General features: G+C 45.5%; 1 protein-coding gene across 1 annotated transcript in view; it reads left to right on the top strand.

Moving 5' to 3' along the window:
* Positions 1-24268, top strand: part of PTPRT (protein tyrosine phosphatase receptor type T) — a gene marked incomplete at both ends in the record, with an annotated part of 457941 nt that overhangs the window by 356707 nt on the left and 76966 nt on the right. Inside the window, 2 exons of the mRNA XM_080628020.1 lie at positions 5045-5318; positions 14573-14609. Of these exons, the coding sequence (XP_080484146.1) occupies positions 5045-5318; positions 14573-14609 (311 nt within the window). The remainder of the gene's footprint in view (positions 1-5044; positions 5319-14572; positions 14610-24268) is intronic.

A 24268-nucleotide genomic window follows, 5' to 3' on the forward strand; every position in this document is an offset into this window, starting at 1 on the left:
TCCCTGGGCAACCCATTCCAGTGCCTCACCACCCTCACAGTAAAGAATTTCTTCCTTAGATCCAATCTAAACTTCCCCTGTTTCAGTTTGAACCCGTTACCCCTTGTCCTGTCACTACAGTCCCTGATGAAGAGTCCATCCCCAGCATCCTTGTAGCCCCCTTCAGATACTGGAAGCTGCTCTGAGGTCTCCACGCAGCTTCTCTTCTCCAGGCTGAACAGCCCCAACTTTCTCACCCTGTCTCCATACAGGAGCTGCTCCAGCCCCTGATCATCCTCGTGGCCTCCTCTGGACTTGTTCCAACAGTTCCATGTCCTTTTTATGTTGAGGACTCCAGAACTGCACACAATGCTCCAAGTGAGGTCTCACAAGAGCAGAGCAGAGGGGCAGGATCACCTCCTTCGACCTGCTGGTCACGTTCCTCTTGATGCAGCCCAGGATACGGTTGCTTTCTGGGCTGCGAGCGCACACTGCAGCCGGCTCATGTTCATTTTCTCATCGACCAACACCCCCAAGTCCTTCTCTGCAGGGCTGCTCTGAATCTCTTCTCTGCCCAACCTGTAGCTGTGCCTGGGGTTGCTCCGACCCAGGTGTAGGACCTTGCACTTGGCATGGTTAAACTTCATCAGGTTGGCATCAGCCCACCTCACAAGCGTGTCGAGGTCCCTCTGGATGGCATCCCTTCCCTCCGGCGTATCAACTGAACCACACAGCTTGGTGTCATCGGCAAACTTGCTGAGGGCGCACTCAATCCCACTGTCCATGTCACCGACAAAGATGTTGAACAAGACCGGTCCCAACACCGATCCCTGAGGGACACCACTCATTACGGGTCTCCAGCCGGACATTGAGCCATTGACCACAACTCTTTGCGTGCGGCCATCCAGCCAGTTCTGTATCCACCGAGTGGTCCACCCATCAAATTGATGTCTCTCCAATTTAGAGACAAGGATGTCATGTGGGACAGTGTCACAGGCTTTGCACAAGTCCAGGTAGATGACATCAACTGCTCTGCCCCTGTCCATCAGTTCTGTAGCCCCATCATAGAAAGCCACCAAATTGGTCAGGCAGGATTTCCCCTTAGTGAAGCCATGCTGGCTGTCACCAACCACCTCCTTGTTTTTCATGTGCCTTAGCATGCCTTCCAGGAGGATCTGCTCCAAGAGTTTGCCAGGCACAGAAGTGAGACTGACTGGTCTGTAATTCCCCGGGTCATCCATTTTCCCCTTCTTCAAAATGGGGGTTATATTTCCCTTTTTCCAGTCGTCGGGAACTTCACCTGACTGCCATGATTTTTCAAATACGATGGCCAGTGGCTTAGCAACTTCATTCGCCAGCTCCTTCAGGACCCGCGGATGGATTTCATCAGGTCCCATGGACTTGTGTACGTTCAGGTTCTTAAGATGGTCTCAAACCAGATCCTCTCCCACAGTGGGCCTAAGATCTTCATTCTCACAGTCCCTGCGTTCGCCTTCCAAGACTTGGGTGGTGTGGTCAGAGCATTTGCCAATGAAGACTGAGGCAAAGAAGTCATTAAGAACCTCAGCCTTCTCCAAATCCTGGGTAGCCAGTTCTCCCGATAGGTTCTGGAGGGGGACTATGCTGTCCCTAGTCTGTCTTTTATTTGCTATGTACCTATAGAATCCCTTCCTGTTATCCTTAACTTCCCTAGCCAAGTTTAATTCTAACTGGGCCTCAGCTTTCCTAACCTGGTCCCTAGCTTCCCAGAAAACATCCCTGTATTCTTCCCAGGCCGCCTGTCCTTGCTTCCACCTTCTATAAGCCTCTTTTTTCCTTTGAATTTTCCTGAGCGGCTCCTTATCCATCCAAGGAGGTCTCCTGGCCCTCCTGCTGCACTTCCTTCTAGTTGGGATGCAACACTCCTGAGCTTGGAGCAGGTGATCCTTGAATAACAACCAACAGTCTTGGGCCCCCCTGCCCTCTAGGGCTGTATCCCATGGAACCTTGCTAAGCAGGTTCCTGAAGAGGCCAGAGTCTGCTCTCTTGAAGTCCAGGGCAGTGAGCTTGCTGCACGCTCTTCTCACTGTCCTGAGGATCTTGAATTCGACCATCTCGTGGTCACTGCAACCAAGGCTGCCCTGGAGCGTCACATTTCCAACCAGCCCTTCCCTGTTGGTGAGCACGAGGTCAAGCATGGCACCTCTCCTTGTCGGCTCCTCTATTACTTGCAGAAGGAAGTTGTCTTCCACACAATCAAGGAACCTCCTGGATTGCTTGTGGGGGGCCGTACCTTCACTCCAACAGATGTCAGGGTGGTTGAAGTCCCCCACAAGGACAAGGGCCTGTGAGTGTGAGGCTGTTCCTGTCTGTCTATAGAGCACTTCATCCACAGATTCCTCTTGATCAGGCGAATCCCCACAGTAATGTCTCCCATCGCTGCTCTCCCTTTAACCCTGACCCACAAACTCTCTGTCGACTGCTCACCCGTCCCCAGACAGAGTTCCATACTCTCCAGCCTATCCCTAACATAAATAGCAACTCCCCCTCCCCGCCTGCCAGGCCTGTCTTTTCTAAAGAGCCTGTAACCTTCCATTCCAACACTCCAGTCGTAAGAGCCATCCCACCATGTTTCTGTGATGCCTACTGTATCACACTCCCGTAGTCGTGCACATATCTCTTAATTCCTCTTGTTTGTTTCCCATGCTACGGGCGTTTGTATAGAGGCATCTGAGCCGAGCTCCAAATGAAGCCGGCTCATTGGCTGGAGTGGCTGGAATATCTCTGCATCGCTCCGAGCATTTATTATAGGTGCTGGCAACTGACTGGGTGTGATGGGATGGAATGATGGCTCCCTCCCCCAACACATTTAGTTTAAAGCTTTAAAGAGTTTAATCCTCACAGGAATTTCATTTGGACGTAGGATCATTGGCTTTTTGAAAAGGCAAAGAGTTATGGGAGCATCTGAATGCTGGTGGTAGCATGTCTGGAAGCACTTGATGTGCCTTGCAGCCCCTCACTGGTTAATGCAGGGAAGTTGATCTCTGAAAATGCCCTTATTCTGACTCCTAGGTAAAAACAGGGCATGAGGAAGAGAGCACAGCCTGAAAAACAGAGCTACAGCACGGAAAGGGTTTTTCCGCATCAGTCTGTGCACTGGCTGCGGGTGAATCCGGCCCTCGGGAGGGTCCTGGAAGATTAAAATACTGGGATTAAAGTATCAGAAAGTGAGACCTAAAGTAATTATTTTATGCAGAAGCAATTTCTCAGAGTACTAATCATCCATCCAGAGTAATCTCTGAAATCAGACGTGCTCTTGGCCACTCAAACACTTGGAGATCTCCTTATTTCCATTGCCCACTTGCTTAGAGTGGCCTCTTGACCACTACCAAATAACAGAGAGAAGGATGACGGTCACCAGGTCAGGTAGGTGAAGAACCCAGAGATGAACGTGCTGTGTCAGGTGGTGTGAGTGGGGATAAAGGTGCCAAGAAAGCCGTCAGTCACTCATCCTGAGTTCCACCAGAAGAACAGTGACAGCAGCTTCAGCTCAGATGCTTGTTTCATAGGAAAGGAGACAGTGTTTGGGCAGGAGATTAATGGGGTTTAACTTTGAACACAAATGGGACATCTATTATATTTCAGTTGAATGCTCATAAACATACAGTTGTGCTTCCAGAGACACCTCAAGTTATACCAAAAGAATAAATATCAAAAGTGAAATTTCAGGTTGCTGAAGAGTGAGTTATCCCTGTGAAAGGAAGAAATGTGTCAATGTCAGTAGGAAAGTTAAAATGAGAAAGAATACAGGCAAAAGAGTATCTGTTACCAGGGTCTATATGTTTCAGGACTCTTGCTCCTGATAAAAAGAGTGCCCCTGCTGGTGGAGCATATATTAATATTGTCACAGGAGAAACTGAGAATGTCATCAAATGATTGTCCCTAATGATTAGGGACAGAGTACAGTTATCTGGTGATCCACATTCCTGGGAGCTCCCCTTCTCCAAAGTCCATAGGGTCATTGTTTGTAAGTGGGATAACCAAGAGAAGGAGTGGCAGCCTTTGAACGCTGCTTGGGAGAGAGGGGGAGGAAACCCTTCACCTATGTGTAGGCTGAAAGGAGATTAATTGATATTTAACCATATATATTTATGTATATACATAAAGGAAACATTTTCTATAACCAGAAAATAGGAGTGTTTGGGATTGGAAAAAAATAGAAGGTGTCCCTGCCTGTGGCAGGGGATTGGAACTGGATGAGCTTTAAGGTTCCTTCCAACACAGACCAGTCTGGGAGTCTGATTTGAATGCCTTGCAACCTCTCTGAGCCTGAAATAGTGAGCTAGAACTAACAAGATTGCTGTTGCATATCATAGAGGCCAGAAGCTTAGCAGGAGTTGAAAAGTCTTAATGTTTCATAGAGTTGGAAAGAATATGAAAAGTTGTTTTCTGAAGCAAAAGTGAATTGGGAGAGCTGTTCAACCCCCTTCTCGCTATATAAGCTAGCCCTTTACTGATGGAGCATAGGGGGAGACTTGCCATCAGGAATTAATGTTAGAGAGCTCTGCGTTGCAGGATATATCCCCAAAAGACAGGAAAGGCCAAGGAAAGTTATGTTCTTAGAAGATATGAGAATCTTTTTGATCTAAACTGGTCCTTGCACCTTGAAGCCATTTCAAAAGGGACCTGACCCCGTTGACACTTTCTGATGCTCTGCTCTACCACAATCACTGTTTGGCCAAAGCAGTTTATGTTTCAACATGGTGGCTGAAGAAGAAAGCATCTGTTTTCAGCATGTGGAATATCCATTATAAGTTTGATGTTTTATTAGTCACTCCTTATTGAAATTATTCTGGTTTTCACCAAAGCGTATCTTGATTAATTCAACTAAGTCAACAGAAAAAGTGATCAGCATCTTGTCTACATAGTGGCCACTGCCACTGTTACTGGTGCGCAACAGCTGTGTGTGCAGTGTTCTACCTGTGTATTTCTTACTGTGCTTTACTGTTTGTCTTTTATTGTTGGAAACATTCCTGATGCTATAGGCTCTTGGGGCTCTAATCTTCCCTTCCTCTCCCCTTCCTAGTGTCTATCAACTAGTTGTCAAGGAGGAGAAGCTGCAGAAAGCACGGAGAGCTGCAGATATCATCGAGTGCTTCTCTGTCCCAGTGAGCTACAAGAACGCTTCCAGTCTGGACTCACCACACTACTTTGCAGCCGAGCTGAAACCCATCAACCTGCCCGTCACTCAGCCCTTCACAGTGGGTGACAACAAAACCTACAATGGCTACTGGAATGCTCCACTTTCTCCTCTGAAAAGCTACAGCATATACTTCCAGGCTCTGAGCAAGGCAAATGGAGTAAGTGGAATATTGAAACTGGATGTGTACATAAGAGCAGCTCTGTACCCTCTTCTCCTTCCTTCTCCATTGGATGCTAGTTTAACTCCTCCTTCTTATTATCCTCTTTAATGTACATTAAACATGCCATTACTTGGCCTTCACTCAAGTCTCTCTCTGATCTCTAAATCCAATGAGAAGCCTACTAGGGAGCCAGACTCTAAAAGCGTGTGTTGGCATGTGATTTACAAAATGCATTGCTTGGCATTTGGATTTGTGTTCCTTTGCATATGTATAAATGTCAGAGGTAGGGGCTATTGTGCTTTTAAAAGACATAACTGCAATACCTTGATACTCTCCATTTCTCAGTATTTGTGATTTTGGAGGAGCCATGAGATGAGAACTACCCAAAAGCCATGAAGTTGGATTACCTTGTAGCTTTCTTTTGGTTACATCATAATGTAGCACTTATGGTTGGGAGTGTTCACTTGAGGAATTCATACTGTATGTCCGTGTGCATGTCTGTCTTACTTCTTTTGAATACCCTGCACGTAGACTTTGTGATATTAAGTTTAAAATGGAGACTGCACAGAAAACAGTCTGCCGTATTCTCAGACTCAGATGACAGCCATATAATGCCCCAACAGATCCCATTATAGGAAGAGGGAAGGCCTCTTTTCACCTTCTAGTCAGCCTAGGACAGTCTGTGACTTTCTCTTTTACCTCTCCTGTTCCAGGCCAGCTCAGCTAACAGTCTGCAGACCAGATCCAGACTAAGCATTCACCTTCCTCCCCTTTGACTCCCCTGATTGTTTTTCATTATCACATAACACGATACAATTTGACCCTCTGGCCTCATGAAGAGTGTCAGAGCATGAACATGGCATCAAGAAGTTGGGTAGCTGAGTCTGTTATTAGCACATCTGCCGGTACTTCCATGAATCTAACTTCAGTGTAGGTAAACTCTCTGAGACATCACCTCTGAAAGAGCAGAATTAGAAATAATCAATCAAAGGTGAATGGTGGAGGCTTTGGTCTCCACTTGGGATAGTGTCTTTTACATCCAGAACACCGCTGCACATCACAGAGGACTGTGCACTGTCTTAACAGGCTGGCAATGACAGTGAATGCTCACAACATATCTCGGTGGTACTACCTTCATTTATCGCCATTCTCCTGCAGAGTTCCTGCTGTGTGCCCAGTGAGCACAAATCTCTCTAATACTCTGCTGCTTTTCACCTTTGTTTCCTGTGTAGTTGATGGTTTCCTTCCAGCACTGCTCAATTAATTCAATTTTAGATTTGGCTTTATAAAGGAAATTATGAACTATATGTGTGTGTCTGTGTCTAGTTAGTTCCTCCTTGTGCGATAGTTAATTGCTAGTGAATGGATCCCCAGGGAACAAGAAACTTTATTTGCTTAAGTACAGCATGCCATAAATGGGTTATATAGATGGAAATGTTGGATCCCATGGCATTCTGGATTAAGGCAGCACTGATGTGTGGTTCCTGCTTTTGCTGGATCTGTGGAGCTGGCAGGTTGCATCACACTCTATGTATAAGGTGCTGAGGATCCAGAAAAGGATGACTTGCTTGTGCTGCTGTGATAGGAACATGAGGCTGTAAAGGACGTTTTAAGCATAGGTTAATCAAAAGAGTCTGTAGTGCAATGATACATAGTTTCTAGCAGCAGGAGAAATGTCCTGCCAGACAAAGCAAATTCCTGTTTGAGCAAGAAATAATAATTTATGTTGGTGCAGTGTATGCTTATACGTCCTGGAAGTGCTGTGTGGGAAAAAATACAGAGGAAATAGCCAAGAGTGGGATCTGGATCTTCAGAGGAGTAGCTGTGACACTTCTGATTTTGTGGTAAAATCCTTAAGCCCCACATTTCAAACATGAGCTGTAACTAGTTAAGTTTTGTTTCATTCATATGTATTTGTATATAAGGATATAATTTGTGTTTAAGAGTTATGGGTTTTGACATGTGTCTATAACCTGAGCAGCTTTGACTGCTTTTCCTAGAGCCAGCTAATAGTTCCAACTGCAACATGGCATTTCTGATACTGCAATACCCAAGAACTCTGAGGCAGTAACAGTTCAGCACAAATGCAATACAGCCTCGTGTTCCCTTGCACATGACAAACTCAACACAACGTTGCCACTCAGTTTTTAATTAGGATATTCTGTAGTTTCATTAATCACTGACAGGGATGGAATCACAAAACTCCTGTCCACATCTGAAAGCTGCAATGTGAAACCTCCGTGGAGTGAACCAGAACAGCTTCCTTTGGAAATGTAGGGCTCTGGGGAGAGCTTAATTTGAAGAAACATTCGGTATGTGGTCAAAAAGCTTGATTAGGAGGAGGTTGGAAGTGCTATAGGAGTTCTGCATTGTTTCAGCTCCTCTGTATGTTGTGTTCATTTGGTGTTCTCATCTGTTCTGCAGCCATTAGCCGTGGTTGTTACAGTGAAAGGAACATAATTAACAGCTGGATGCAAAACAAGTGTGGCAGATTGCTGCAAAATGAGATCACAAGCTTTTCTGCCTTCTCTGGTGCAGGGTTGGGCTTGTTTGGAAGGCTGAATGAGATCGCTGTCGCTGGCTGAATTCTTTTCTGTGCACAGTTGCCTGAAGTTTGGTCAACGTGGTGCTGCTTCCAGACAGGGGTCTAAATAGAACATGTGTGAAACAGAAGAGTTTCGAGCTTTGTTATACAAAACGCTTCCAAATTGTGTGAATTTCCCTCCTAGGGGCTGTCGAAAGCCAGATGCTGAGCTGAAATGTGTCAGAGCCTGAAGTAAGAGGGGAAAAAAGAGAGAAAGAAAACAGACGCTCCGGGCTTTGTACCAGTGGGGGTGAGAAGCAGCATTAGTTACTGTATAATTGTTAGAAGGAGTTAGCAGTAGAAATGACGCAGGATGAATACTGGACAACTGGTTTCATTTCCTCTGGCAGGATGTCCACACATGCTGTTGCAGGTAGTTAACTGATATCTGCTGGTTGTGCTGGTGCCACCTGCTACAAATGGCTGCGTGACAGCACAGGAAGCTTTCCTTCTCTGCTAAACATCCCCCAGCTCAGCCCCTTCAAAACATGAGCTCCTTCAGTGTTCATCCCCCTGCAAGGGGTGTCAGGCACAGGGTGCCCAGAGAAGCTGTGGCTGCCCCATCCCTGGCAGTGTTCAAGGCCAGGTTGGACACAGGGGCTTGGAGCAAGCTGCTCTAGTGGAAGGTGTCCCTGCCCGTGGCAGGGGTTGGAACTGGATGAGCTTTAAGGTCCCTTTCAACCCCAAGCATTCTGTGGTTCCGTTAGGCAAGGCATGTGTGGCAGCACCCTGTTACTCCTTACCCTCTCTTATCTTTATACTGACTTAAAAATCAAAAATTAAATGTTGCAGGTTTTATTGTCGCCAGGTTCTTTATGTGGGTTGCTGTGACAGTCTATGGTTAGTGATCCAGCAACACGCTCTGATGGGGAGATCTCTTTGGCTGCTCTGTGAAACCTGCCTGAATTTTTGTGCAGCTTCCTAAAAACCCTTCTGGGAGTTTAACTTGTCCTCAATGAGTTCAAATGAAATCTGCAATGGCACCATTGCAATCAATAACTCTTGGCCATTTCTCCTCTAAGTGGGAGATGAGGCGGGACCTCATTAGCGCAGCTGGAGATGATATGAGCCTGGTGGTCCAACGGGTGGGTGATGTTGTCAGGCCAGGATTGTGAAAAGTAGCACCACTGGAATCAATAAGAATATTATTTGTGAGGCAGTAATAGGCTCTACAGAGATTCTTATTGATTTTTTTTCTCTTTAATGACTTGTACTACATGCACAATCAGGCAGTTCATTATTAGCAGGGGACTTCTGGCTGGATGTCTAGAGGCTGACAGGTCTGCTCACAGTGCACAGCATTGTTCTTCTGGGACATTTTGGAGGTATGGATACAGCTGCCAGTAGAGAGGTGGCATTCATCCATGTGGAGATGGCCCATGGAAGAAACAGTGAGGTACTTCAGGACGAGCCGTGTTCTGACAAATGAAGTGTCACCAAGGCTGCCTGCATTGCTGCTGTGAGCTATTAAACAGCTTTGGGGAGCTCAGTTCTGTAGGGTTTCAGGTGTGCAGTTTTGTCCATTTATGTTTACTCCTCCTTGATCTGACGCTGGGGCAGAAATAAAGCAGCTGTGGAAGCGCTTCATGAGGTGTAAGCTTCTGTTTCCACATCTGGTTGGCCATACTGGGACAGAGTATGTGAACCTGTGAAGGTGCCTTCCCAGCTGTTGGGTCCCTAACCCAAACTGTTCTGTGGTTTTATGATTCTATGACCTGAATGGTTTTTGGAGAGTAAATACAATCCTCCTCCATTCTACCTCATATCTGAGAGGTTGAGAGGTGTGGGTATTCAGTGATTAGCTATATATCATTGAAATAACTGTTGTAAATAGTAAAAGATCTGCCACTTTGTGAAACCTTTCCTCCCCAAGTGACACAGATACTAAAAGATAACTGGAATGGCAATACTAGGTTTATCTTAGTCTTAGAGAACTACCTTAGAATCATAGAATAGTTCAGGTTGGAAAGGACCTTAAGATCATCCAGTTCCGACCTCCCTGCCATGGGCAGGGACACCCCACACTAAACCATGGCACCCAAGGCCTCATCCAACCTGGCCTTGAACACCACCAAGGATGGAGCACTCACAACCTCCCTGGGCAACCCATTCCAGTGCCTCACCACCCTCTCAGTAAAGAATTTCTTCCTTAGATCCAATCTAAACTTCCCTGTTTCAGTTTTAGAGACCTAACAGTTTCCTTAAGCTTGTGATACAAGTTACAGGGAAGTCCACTGACCCAGAGAAGCTGTGGCTGCCCCATCCCTGGCAGTGTCCAAGGCCAGGTTGGACACAGGGGCTTGGAGCAAGCTGCTCCAGTGGAAGGGGTCCCTGCCTGTGGCAGGGGTTGGGACTGGATGAGCTTTAAGGTCCCTTCAATCCAAACCAGTCTGGGATTCTGGGATTCCTTGAGGTGTTCCCCAGGGTTTCTATGCTGTGTGAAGCAGGCTCCCAGCAAGCATGCTCATGTATAGCTCTGGGACACGGGGAACTGAAGCTGACCCTGAGGCCAAGTGAGAGGTTGCTGATTACTTGTCTGTGTTACAGCTGCCTGATGGAGCCGTGCCTGTGACAACGCAGCCCCACACTGGGGACAGGCGCTCTCACTGGTGTTCAGACAAGGCAGGAGCTGGTTAACAATGCACAGTCATAATAATAGTAAAGGGAAGCGAAAATTGTGGGTGCGAAAGCAGATGGATGAAAAAGCTGGGCTGCTTTTATTGTTCCTAGGCTGTAAACAGCAGGCTGTCATTTGAAAAGAAAAGAATAAAAAAATCAGCTGACCTTTTAGGTTGTGAAGGCTCAGCTGTCACATAAACATATGTCCTGCTGCCCTCAGAGCCCTTCTCTGCAGAAAATTGTTCCCATCCAAACACTGAAGAGACAGAGGCAGAACTTGTCTTGTTATCATCCAAGTCCTTCTGTGAAATGCACCTTTAGGAACCTAAGTAATTAGTAGACAGCATCAGCTCCCTTGCTTCCAGAAAGACACAAACTGCATGAAACAAACTATTTTAACTATTACAAAGTGTTAACAAACTTCCTGAGGATTCAGAGGATGCTAGAACAGGTTCAAGTCTTTGTGAAGGAGCTGTTGGGAGTGAAGGCTCACCTGGCTCCTCAGCACAGTCTGGGTGCTCCTCAGAGGGTCTGCAGCTCATTCTAACTATTGGTCCAGTCGGTCTTCCAGGAACAGTTTGACAGCGCTCAGCAACACCATCCTGCTATGGTCTGTGTCCATGGTGTATGGACCTACGAATACAGCCTTCATTGGGCGTACACAGTGATCATGCTTTATTCATAGGGAAGTAAGTTCCAAAACACAAACATACATTAATATGTTCTACTTAACATGTAGATGGGCTTAATATGTAGTAAGCTTTCTGGATACAAAGCATGATAGAAAATGAATATAGCAGTCTTCCAAAATGAATATAGCAGTCTTCCCGTGCCTAAAGGGGCTACAAGAAACCTGGAGAAGGGCTTTGAACAAGGGCCTGTAGGTACAGGAGAAGGGGGAATGGTTTTAACCTGACCAAGGGGAGACTGAGAGGAGCTCTTAGGCAGAAGCTCTTCCCTGTGAGGGTGCTGAGGCGCTGGCCCAGGGTGCCCAGAGAAGCTGTGGCTGCCCCATCCCTGGCAGTGTTCAAGGCCAGGTTGGACACAGGGGCTTGGAGCAAGCTGCTCTAGTGGAAGGTGTCCCTGCCTGTGGCAGGGGTTGGAACTGGGTGAGCTTTAAGGTTCCTTCCAGCCCAAACCAGCCTCGGATTCTGTGATACAATTGTCTGAAGGTTGGATCAAGAGCTGTAGGACGTGTTCATGCAGTGGTTTCCCATTCCCATTGCCTGCATTGTTCAATGACTGGATATAAATATCTGCCTTAACCTGGCAGTGATACAGAGATGAATTAATGGTGCTACTGGGATATTAAATTAAGTTATTCCTGTGACTTCAGCCATAAAATGAAGTAGATATGCTCTATGTAGGGTCCTCGTTCATCATTGAAATCGTTGCAGATATGTAAGGCATTTGAAGAACATTTGGAAACAACACAGACTGAAATTTGGGGATTTTATTTTTAGTTTTGTAAAACTTTTGTTATTATCCCTTTACTTCATTCCTTCTCTTAAAATTGATTTAAGCCACCAGGATGGATAATGAAGAATTACCTGTTTATTTCTGCTTTACAATTGGCTAAGGAGAAGCATTCTCACTGTGCAGGAAAGCCCTTGGTCTGAATCAGAAGTTGTACATGTTTATTCTGTTTCTTGGTAGAGAAGTTGAAGCTCACAGTTTGCAGCATCAAAGAAAAACAGAGTAAATTTAAAGAGATCTTATTCCTATAATTTAGCAAAGAGATGAGTAGTGGGTCGATCAATGGGCTGATCAACGGAAATCAATGGAATAATGAGCCCTAATCAGGATTATGGACGAAGTTCAAGTCTTTCAGCTTCAGCATCCCTCATAGCTGGACGCCTGGTGTCTGTGCACATTTCTTTTATGTTTTCCTTCTCAGAAGATGCAATCTGAAATGAAGTTCTGAAGTCCAGATGTCTTGTTCCTCCGGTGATTGATTGCCCTTGCTTTTGGCAGTGCCTGATCATGGTCTTGTAATAACTGTTATTGTCTGTGCTAAATGCAGCAATTAGTAGATGCAGACAGAATACACATCCTGTCTTCTCAAATTGCCCTGTGGGAGGGTAATGTGCAGGAATACGCACATGCTCAAATGAGATCAGTTACAGCATCATTAACAACATTTCAGGTTTTGTTCTCTCACCTCTTCCTCTCTCAGCATTGACTGATTACACCAGCTTTTTGCTACACTTTGAAGCTAGCAGAAAGCAAGAAAATTGACCTCATCAAAACGCGATCAAGTGTCCCCCTCCTTTTAGACTGCACAAATGTCGTCTTGCTGGTCTTTATTTTAATTTTCATCACACATTTTCCAGGTCACCTTGTCATAGATTGTAAACTCCATCAGGATCTGTCTGTCTGATAATTCCCAGCATTGTGTGCTGAGGCTCTGCACTGAAAATAAAGCTGTGTTTTTCCTGCTTCATATATCATCACTAGCAATAAAGATTTTGGATTTCCAGCATAAGCTGGCAATTCAGACTGATTACACACATGCAGAGATGAATGGGGAGCTCTGTTGTACAGCTGTGGTGACTTTGCAGTGCTGATGGATGTACAGGTTGTGTAGGGGAGATGATTTTGGAGGGAGAGAAAGGTGAGTGCACCAAAGAGATGCCTCTGGTTTATTTGGATAACCAGTGCTTCAGTCCCACTCTGGGAGCTCAATGCCTGGAAAGGGATGGCCTTAATAGATGTGATTTGTCCTTGGGGATCCAGGGATTCTTTGAGAGAGTTTGAAGGCAAGATGAAAGGGACAATTTGTCCTTCTGCATAGCTCATTGTTTCTCGACTATACACAGGGCTGCTTATATCCAGGTAGTGTGGCCGACTGATGTCTTCAGGCATGCATAGAAAGGCATCAGAGGGAATTGCTCTGTGTGTCCCAGTGTGGATCCTGCAATTGTCCCTTTCTGACATGCAACATATGAGGAGAAAGGCACGCTGGGGCTGTGTGTTTCTGCTCTAGCTGAGGCCTGTCACAGATGGAACAGATTCTCTCTATGAGCAAATTCAGCTTTTCCCACTGTTCATTTTTCTGCTCTCAGACAGACTGAGGTGCTCAGCAGTGCATTTGCTAGGCTGTTGATTCCAGAGCACAGGCAGCATCCATATTAATGCAGTATTGTTCCACACAGTAATTTATGCAGTACTCATTACACCTGAGACATGTACAAAAGCATGTGAAGACATAAAAGTGCTACAGAAGCCTGCAGCAGATGACTGCCTGACACAGCTTTTAACCAAAGCAACACATTCAGATTTGGATAGCAATCATGGACCGGACAGAAGTGACCCATGCCAGCAAGGGCTGTAGAATGAGGAGCTGGGGATAGCAAAAAGCAGGTTTTTCAGTGGAGGTGGCCTCAGAAGGCTGCTGATTGAAGGCTGTTGTTAGTTAAGCCAAGCACAACATTGCTGTTCTGATCCAGGCTCCTGTTTATGTGGATCTGCGGGCTCTGAGGTGGATGGAACAAACGTGTTGGGTTTTAGCCCAGCTCTGCACTGAACCACCGCAGTGGTGTGGGTTGTGATGGAGCAGCTCGCTTGGCAGAGCTGCCCTGTAGCAGCTCTTCTGCTTCCCATACATAGCAGAGAGCTCCAGTCCTCAAACGGCTGCTCCGGTGTCTTCCTGCCGTGTGTTTAAATAAATACCCAATTTGCAAAACTTGCATGGAAATCAGATGTACAACTGCGTGTGCTTTTGACCCAAGGCTTCTCTGCCCATTACAGATCAGGTCATTTAACGGGTGAATTTTGTTAGCTAATCAGGCAGTTACATGGGATCCGTCACTCACACATCAAGTATGGAAGAATGTGTTGTCATTCTTCTCAAGTTAGAGAAAGCAGCTGTAGGCAAGTCCATTAGCATGGAGTTTTTCATGCAAATAGAACTGTTGGTGGTATTTTCAGAGATGAAGTGCAAGAAAAATGCTTGTTTGTTTAATTCCTTTTTAAGGAGTGTATGTTTACTGTAGATGGGCAAATGACACATCTTGATGTTTTCCTCTGTTGTTTTTGTATTTTTCAGGAGACAAAAATCAACTGTGTCCGGCTGGCAACCAAAGGTATGTGGGTCTCCTTTTCCCTGCAAAGCATAATGCCAGTATTGTACAAGCTGCAGTGGTGACACAACTTGATTACAGTTACTACCCAGAGAACAAGCCTCTTGCCTTCGTTTTTATTTTTCCTTTTTATCTGGTTGTGTTTAAAAGGATTACAAGGGCAGAACACAGTTTCCAGAACACCTCTATGTGTAGACTGTTAATTTTTTAAGACAGGTTATTTATCACTGTGGTTCCTCGTTTCCCTTAATTCTGTTGTCAGTCCTGGGGACTGTTCTTGCTATTGGCAGAACGTCACTGAAAAAGCAACATTAACTTCCTACTAAAATTCATTCTCTCTACAACTGTATAAAGTAGATAAGTAAGAGGAGATCTTGTGTCAGTCTAACAGTGAACGCAGAGGGGCACAATTCTTATATCAGGCCATTCTCATGGTGTGATTCAACTAAGTAGTAGAGTATATTCCTGACTTTCATTGCAATTAGTCCAGGACAGACCAAACTGATAAATCAGATAGACCAAACTGAGCAAGCCTGAGACAAATATTGTCAAGATGCAATGCTCCCATCCCCAGGTTGCTTCACAAGGTAGAGCCCTCAGTGATCACAATGTCTGGGTTCCTTTTTGGAGCTTAGAGTTGCTTTTAACAACTCTTGTAAGGACTTAAACAACACTCCAGGGCCTGCTTTGACAGCAAAGGTGTCAGAAACCAATTTACCTGTAACACAGAGGAGTGGCTGTAAGACTCCTCAACACATGTCACAGAATGCCAGACTGGTTTTGGTTGGAAGGGACCTTAAAGCTCATCCAGTTCCAACCCCTGCCACAGGCAGGGACACCTTCCACTAGAGCAGCTTGCTCCAAGCCCTATCCAGCTTGGTCTTGAACACTGCCATGGTCACTTTTGTCATAGTCTCAAAATGAGCCATAAGGAGATGAGCTGGTAATGGCAATGGACCATGCTGTCCATGGAGGTAGCTCTCCATTTTCCAAACTTGCAGTGGTCACCTTGTGCTCTTGCTGCTTTGCTGTAATATGAAATATCTGCATCACTGCCTGTGGAGTCTTTAGAGATTTAAACAAAATTGGCAGGGACCCATGATTTGTTTTCTTTTTTGAGGCACTATCCCATTTTTCCCATTCTTTTCACTTCTTTGTCTTTGGCAGAAACAGAAGTTAGTTACTTCTAGGTGCTTCCTACTGATCCCTTCTGCATCTGCACTTACAGAGCTTTTAGGAGGGCTCAGAAAAGCCCCAGCTAACAGATCTTGGGTAGCACAAGAGGACTTTTTCAGTCTTCATCTGGAGACATCCCCCAGTCCATTAGAGAAGGCCGTGCATGAAGATGATGGATGCATGTGCATCCCACCCCTGCAGTTAGTTCACTGCCAAGACCTGGTGTGCCGTCAGGTGGGGCTGTAAGCAGTTGTGTCACCACTGAGAGCCAAGGAGCATGAGCCATTTCTCCCCTTTCTCCTTTTCATCCGTGGCTCTAGTGCTCCCTCGATCCTCTTGTGGCCTCCCTTTTTGAAAGGGCCTTGTAAAATCTTTATTTAACTCATTCTCTGGTTACAAATGTTCCATGTGTCTCCGTCTCTCTTCCTTCCCCCTAAGTTCCAACTCGTAGAGATGTGACCGTTTCAGGTACCTTATTTTGGCTTTCTGGTGGTGGAAAGAGGAAGAGCAGGACTGGGTGAGACAAGTCTGCATGACAGGAGTCTTCCCAGGGTTTTCCCAGTGCATGAGTAGAGGTCTCTTCATGAGATCAAAGAAACTAGATGGAATCTAGTAGTTTCTTCTGGTTTAGTCCTTCCTTTTGGAGTTGGTGGAAGAAAGCTGTCATGCTAGCAGGAAGGATATTTGCTCTGTGACTAACAAAGAAAAACCTCTGTAGTTTGGAAAATGCCAACCTTTGTGACCTTTTGATTTGCACTGGCTGCTCTGAGTCCTTCAGAAAAGTGTCACAGAAGTGTCTGACCTGAAGTTGACTTCTGCAACTGATTTAATTTTCATTAACCTGCCAGGTCACCAGGAGGAGTCACTGAGCCTCCCTCATGCTGTTGTTTCTGAATGTCATCTCTTTTTATAAAGGGATCTCTTACTAATATTAATTTGATAAGAGAAATAAAAGAGATGGGGAGAGCCTGAGGATGCTGAGAGCCACTGCTTTTGTATGGGCTTATTCTTTAGGATTTCTCTTGATTGACATGCATGGGAAAGGACAGGAAATTATGGTAGGTCTAGTGTTTATTCTCACTGTCTCAATAGATATCACTTTGGACTTACAGGCAGATATTTCTTTAACTCTATGGAAGTTTATTTTTCCCTTCTTTTCTTTCTCTTGTCCTCACTCACTGAATGGCGATGTTGTATTTCCCAATGCCTGCCCATCGGGAAGGACACTGGAACGTGCCCAGCAGTGCCTAACCTTATACAGCTTTAACTCTTCAAAGGGACAGTATTTCCTGCAGCTCGCAGCAGGGGTTGCATCGTGAGCAGATCTGTGGTCTGACTGTATCTCCCATTGCTGGCACCTGGGAAGTGCTTCCCTGTGAGGGTGCTGAGGCGCTGGCCCAGGGTGCCCAGAGAAGCTGTGGCTGCCCCATCCCTGGCAGTGTTCAAGGCCAGGTTGGACACAGGGGCTTGGAGCAAGCTGCTCCAGTGGAAGGTGTCCCTGCCTGTGGCAGGGGTTGGAGCTGGAGGAGCTTTAAGGTCCCTTCCAACCCAAACCAGGCTGGGATTCTGTGACTCTCTGAAGTATGTGCAGCTGAGCAATAGCTGAACAGTGTGGTTCTGTGCTTTGCAGCTTTCCCATAGTTTCTGATTTCTGTATGTCATGAGGCTGAATTCCCACCGTACATTAACTCCATATGAATAGGATTCAGACACTTCACATCCCAACTCCAGAGGAGGGGTGTCATATCTGCCCTTTCTCTGACGGGTAGCAAAGGACAGAGACACTCACAAAATTAAGATTACATTGTGATCTGTTCAAAAGCTGTTAGCTGGGATGTTCTAGATGACCTATTGCTGTCTTCTACTCATTACGTTGATTATCTTTAATGGCATTGCCCTGTATTTGTCTTTGTTTGCATCGCTGTCTTTCTGAGACTAGAATGAGCAAACCTGTAGTCTGCTTTGAAGGAAATCATCAGAGCTGTTCACGAAGATCCCCCTGTGGAGTCAGGGAAAAAATCTCCAACTTTTTTGGAAGCAGGGCTGATCTCAGCACTGACAGCTTAAAAGCTTGGAGTTGGTAGCAGGGAAAAAGCATATTTTGTTTTGATGCAAGAAAATAAATACATACTGCTAGTGCCAGACTAAATGTTCATTTGGGGATACAGGCCTAATTTTTCCATTCCTACACATCTGACACTTGCAGAAGCTCCATTACCATTAGTGAGATGAGTTTTGATTTACACCAGTGCCAGGAAGATTGGGATCAAGATGTGTTTAAACGAGGCAAGTGGTTCTCTTGAAGCACTGGATTAACAAGGGCACTAAACATGAATGTGGGAGTAATTAGGCAATGAAATGTGTTAGGCAGCATGTTCCTGGGGGTTTAACACATCTTGGGTGTTGCTGCACGGCACCTGGGCAGAAGCTGCAGAGCTTTAATTACTCGAGAGATGCATGAAGTTGCTTCACTGCCACCACTTCAGCAGGCTGGGAGGCAGTTCCCTTTGTAAGACCCAGGAAAATGAAAGTAGACAACAGATATTGGGAAGAAGCTCTTCCCTGTGAGGGTGCTGAGGCGCTGGCCCAGGGTGCCCAGAGAAGCTGTGGCTGCCCCATCCCTGGCAGTGTTCAAGGCCAGGTTGGACACAGGGGCTTGGAGCAAGCTGCTCCAGTGGAAGGGGTCCCTGCCCGTGGCAGGGGTTGGAACTGGAGGAGCTTTAAGGTCCCTTCCAACCCAAACCAGTCTGAGATGATTCTATTAGGAATTTAAAAAGCGTTTTAGTTCATTTAAGAGAATTTTGGAGATGTTCTGGTTTTCTCCCCTCCCCTTCTAGCAAGAAATAGACTGTTCAGACCAACCCCTGTTCAGTTCAGGTCAGATTCTCACAGGAGCTCTTCTCACCTATCACAGAGGTGCACCCTTCTGCATGGTTTTGTGCTTGCTGCTCCTGTTGAGATGAACTGGATTCTTGTGGTTGCCAGAAAGATCTCTCAAATCTTTGTGTATTGGTTTATTAAATGTTGGGGTGTCAGCATTTCAGAGCAGTAGGTCATGGCACCAGTAGTGCATCCTCCAAAGGAGAGCTAGGAGATATAGCAGATACCCACGGGGTGAGCACAGCTGTTGAACTCATTTCCTTCTATCCAGTGTCTTGGCTGATCCCAGAGGGAAGGGCCAGTGGCAGGGACTCATCATCAGCCTTTGCTGTGGTGACAGTCCATCAGAAAGCTCTGTATTTGTCCAGTCTCTTTAGCCCTTCCCTGTTTTGCCAGCATGTTTCTAATCCCAGAAGCATTATTAACCTCTTGTGTCTGTGTATGTATTTTCAGACTCACTGGTCTCAGATTTCTTACCACTTCCAGCCATAAACGTCTCTCCTCACATGGACTACTCCTCTTGTCTGAATTACTGGAGACATGTCATCTTTCACAGCATTAGTCACTTGGGTGCATATCATTAGCAGAAACCACTCTTTAAAAACAAGTTTCTCATTAAAGCCTGATTTGCCAGCTCTCTGCCATACCAGTTTCATTCAGACACTTTATTTATTAGTTTTGCCATTTGGTTTCCTTGATAGCATTTGTTTTAATCTGTCCCATTCTTTCTGAATTAACTGACTTGTTCTCCCTGTCTTAAAGTAACATATTTATATTGACACTTTATTAGAGCAAATTGCAACCTCTTACCAAGAGAGAGCGATTACCTCTTATGTTCTTAAAGTGCATTAAATTAATTCTACACTGTAATTGAAACCAAGGCAGTGGGCTCATTAATGGTTCCTTATCTCTTGACGCTCATTTCTTCTTCCTTTAACATGTGAGTTCTTGCAAATGAAAGAATGGAACTGTAATAATCACTATAAGGTACATTTTTATTTTTCCCTGTTTTTTTTTCCTCGTGCATGCTGCCTGGGAACCGTTTTGCTTGTTCTTAGCAGTAATGGGTAGGCAACAATTGACCACGCGAAACCCGCCCAGCCTCTTGAGCACAGGTGATTATCAGCTCAGGACAAGGAAAACTGCTCCAACTTCCCAAGTCTGAGCAGCTTCATGACTTCTTGTTTCATATTTGGTTTGCATGGGACAATATGACAGTTGTGCTAACTACAGCGTACAGGGGGCACTCCTGTTGAATACTCGAGGTGAATACGTGCCTGTGCATCTGGAGGACCAAACACCGCTTACGTCTCCACAGGGGCGCTTGAGCATGGCTGGAGAGCCCCATGGATCCCTTGCTGGTCCTCTGCAGCCTGAATCTCTCTGAGCATGCATGGAGATGATCTCGCATTTTTTAATTCAAGTAGCTACATCATTTTGTGGGGCTGATTATTACACTTAGGCAGTCGAGTCCTGCTGGTGAAGAGATGATGGCAGGGAAATGAAAACTCGATTCTGTAAGCCCTCTGTATAGGAATTTCTGCTGGAATCTGAGATGTTGTAGGATTGAGCCTCAGTAGCATCATTCACAGATCATTCCTGAGGAGGTTCAGAACTTCCCAAGGGTTTCACAGTTTCAATCAGAATGAATTTGGAGGTCTGCGTGTCATAAAGTTGCCTTGTCATATGTAACACTGGGACTAGGACCATCATTTAATTCCAGAAAATTCAAATAGAGAGGGAATCCTGTCAGCTTGTGGAAGCAGTTTCTTCTACTTTAGCCTGATGGGCACAGAATGACTTACTGGGATGTGACAGAGTTCTGTGTGATTAATATGAAGGGGAGGAGAAGGAGGGTTGGTTTTCTGTTGGGAGATGGATTGTTTGTGTAGGGATGTTCCTCTTCCAGTGCTCCATGATTATGCCTGTCTAGGTGTGACTTCCTCACCCAGCTATAATTTCAACTATGCATCAGAGTGGTTGTGATGATAGAGGTGCAAAAGGTATTGGGATTACTGGGAAGTTCAAATGCTTTTAAGATTGAGAGAAGTGCTCCTGCTTTTCTGTAGCACATAAGCACTGGAAGAAGGGGAACCTTCATGGGAGATGAGTACATAACAATATTGAGACCTCAGTAATGAGCCTGTGTCTGAAAAGTGACCAGGGAAATCATGGTGGGGAGACTGAAAAAAACTAATGGAAAATGAGGAGGAAAAAACCTGTTACTGTTCACACACAGTTTTGCTGCATATGAAAACTGTTCATTTAATAGCTCTTTCTCCCTCAAATTCATTTAAGGGGGCTCTTTTGCTTTCTGAAATCTATTCTGGTTGTGTAGACAGATAATGTATTTTTTAAACAGATCTAATCCCACTTCATATCTGTTTGTATTGCATTTTGTCTTCTGATAGACTGGAATGTTACTCCTTTGACAGGTTTATTCAGTTTTGTGCTATTTATTTCAGAGGGTTTTATCACACTTTTCATATTGAATGCATGGAACTGGTTTTGGTTTTTTTTTCCCCCTGAACAAATCTCTGCCTTCTAAAAGTGACTTTCTAGCACAAGTTTGTGCATCACCGAATTAGTTGCTAGTAAGGGACACACTGATGTTGCTCTTGCTGAAAAATATTCCCTGCTGGGAAGATAAATGGAACTTCCAGGTGTGTGGATGCCCACTTAACCCAGGGAGCATCTTTATTTGCACCAAAGTTGCTATCAAGACTTAGAGGAATTTAAAATGTCAGCCTTAGGGACAGGTTGCTGCTAATGAACCAGCTTCCCATTAGTTAAGAACCTGATGCAGAACTGGACAAGGCCACAAGTGAAGTGAGTTTGATAACTTCAGCCCAGGTTCTAAAGTACATTCTCTACTGCAGAGCTCTGCTGCACTGCCAGACCCTCGTCTTGGGCTCCCCTGTTTAAGTAAGCAGTGGGAGGGGAGAGGGTGGAAGCTTTAGAAAAGAGGGGTCTTTAGAAAAAGCAGAATGAAATTCATTGTTGCTGGGTGATCCAAGCCCTCCTGGAATCAAAGCAAGGATTCACCTGTGGTGCTGTGGGGGTTTTTGTCCCCTTTCAACACCCACCTGGTGTGAAACGATGCTGTTGGCCATGTGTGCTGGCTGTGGCTGGTAGGTTGTAGAGTCACCTTTGTGTGCAGATAACCTGGCAGCCAAGCAAAGGAGTGGAGGGAAAGGCAGTATTTGGACATTAAAGCCCCAGTAGAAGGTTGAATTGGAAAGAATTTTTGCAGTGGATGATTAATCACTTGTGAGGTTCAGGGGATCTTTTTTCGTCCTCTCTTTCTGCTTGAAGATTTGTCGCCTGAAGCACAGGGGCTGAGGGATGGGGCAGAGGAGGAGGCAGGACAGGAGGGCTGTTGCATTTCAAAGGCCAGCAGTGTTGCACGTCCTGACCTTCATACGCTTGCACCAACTTACTTGCATTGTTAGTATTTCGTCTTCATTTCCCAGCATCTGGAGGTGCTTTCTAAGGTCTGTCAGCTGTTGGTCAGGTACTGTGGATCACTTTAAAGGTTATTCATAAACATGATCATTGTCAGTGTCCTTAAATAGCACTTCCAAAGGCATGATGAACCCAAGGCTATTACAAACACATTATCCCTCTGTTTCCTTAACTAGATGTTTCAGTGGGGCAGTGTTCAGACACAGGGTTAGTATCAGTGCTTCTCAATGTCTTCCATGGACTGGACATTTAAAAAACCCTATGGTAGCATTAGGGTGTGTGACAATGTTATAAGAGAGGTAAGTGCGAAAGAGACTGTTTCATAATATTACTGTAGAGGAAAATTAAAATCTGCATTCAAGACATGCCTGGAACTGCTCCTTCAGCTTGGCAAAGTACAGACTGTTTCCCAGTGTTTTATGCAGCACACGTAGGGTGTGTATGCACAGACTCCCCAGTGCATTGGCCGTATGACTCCCTTTGACTGTAACGTGGTGGTACCCTCTTTTGCATGCTGCTCAGTCAGCTCTGGGGTGAACTAGCAGGCGCAGCTTCTGTAGGCCACCCTGGTGCTTCAGGTACCTTTGACCACTCAGGCTCAAAAGGTGCCCTGATTCCAGTGGTCGTTTTATACCCACCACTGGACTTTACTCACTGGGCTTGGAATATCTGCTGCGGGGCTAGCTTTGGAGTTTTCATAAGAGGAGAGGGATACTTCATCAGGGGCTGTAGTGATAGGACAAGGGGTGATGGGTTTAAACTGAAACAGGGGAAGTTCAGGTTAGAGATAAGGCACAAGTTCTTCCCTGTGAGGGTGCTGAGGCGCTGGCACAGGGTGCCCAGAGAAGCTGTGGCTGCCCCATCCCTGGCAGTGTTCAAGGCCAGGTTGGACACAGGGGCTTGGAGCAAGCTGCTCCAGTGGAAGGTGTCCCTGCCCGTGGCAGGGGTTGGAACTGGATGAGCTTTAAGGTCCCTTCCAGCCCAAAGCATTCTATGATTCTATAACCATGATGAGCAGAGATGTTTAGAGGGGACTGGCTGATGCAAAGGTTAATCAGGTTTTGTTTGTTGGGTGCGATGAGTCTATTACACACCCATAGCATTGTCACGTGCTGTGAAGTTTTTGCCTGTATCACTGAAAAGATTGATCTCTTTGTGACTAAGAACATACAAAAATGAAGTCACATCTGTAAATCTGCACTTGTGATAATGGGAATTTTGCCTGTTTTCCATTTTTATAATTGCAAGCTGGTTTCTAAGTCCCTCTGCAGACGTGGAGAGCTAGGATGGAAGCATCACTCTGAACCACTGCATCACTGGTAGGCATCACAACAGCTGCTCTTTATCTGAACTCTTCTTTCAAGTAAATATAATAACCTTGCTCATACTTGGAGGCCATGTATCTGCCTCCAGCACAAATCAAGAGCTGCTGTTCTGAAGAGAGAGGAAGAAAAACAGGACGAGAAAATAAAAGCCTTTGTGGTGGATTTGCCTGGAATCTTCAGGATCAGTTATTCTCTTACTGCTAGTTTTTAATTCTCCCTCAGTTTCATAATGCTAATCTTGATTCCTTGCTGTGTGTTTACCCTCATCCTCCTACAGATTCAACCCATATGCCTGATAATCCCTCATACAAATGCTGGTCTGTCTTTCTCTCTGGGACTGCTTTGTTTTGCTGCGCTCTCTGCTTCAAATATGGTTGAAAGCTTTTGGCTGTCATCATTCTTTCCATTTCTTTGAGCTTTTTTAAAGAAATGAGAATGTCTCATTGAAGTCGTCAGTCTGTGCTGTGCAGTCGTCAATAACAGGAGGTAGAAAATTGGTGTAGTGATGTGATGTGTAGTGATACTGTTGGTGTTATTCTTTTTCTTTTTTAATGAATTACAACAAAGAAATAGCCCAAGTGGAATCTGTCAGATTTTATGAGCTGTTTCACTTTGTTGGTTTATGCTGGGCCTGTAAGAAATCTGGAGAGGGGCTTTGGACAAGGGCCTGTAGGGACAGAACAAGGGGAATGGCTTTAACCTGCCAGAGGGGAGACTGAGATGAGCTCTTAGGCAGAAGCTCTTCCCTGTGAGGGTGCTGAGGCGCTGGCACAGGGTGCCCAGAGAAGCTGTGGCTGCCCCATCCCTGGCAGTGTT

Source organism: Psittacula echo (assembly GCF_963264785.1).
Source record: "Psittacula echo genome assembly, chromosome: 12".
Lineage (NCBI taxonomy): Eukaryota > Metazoa > Chordata > Aves > Psittaciformes > Psittacidae > Psittacula > Psittacula echo.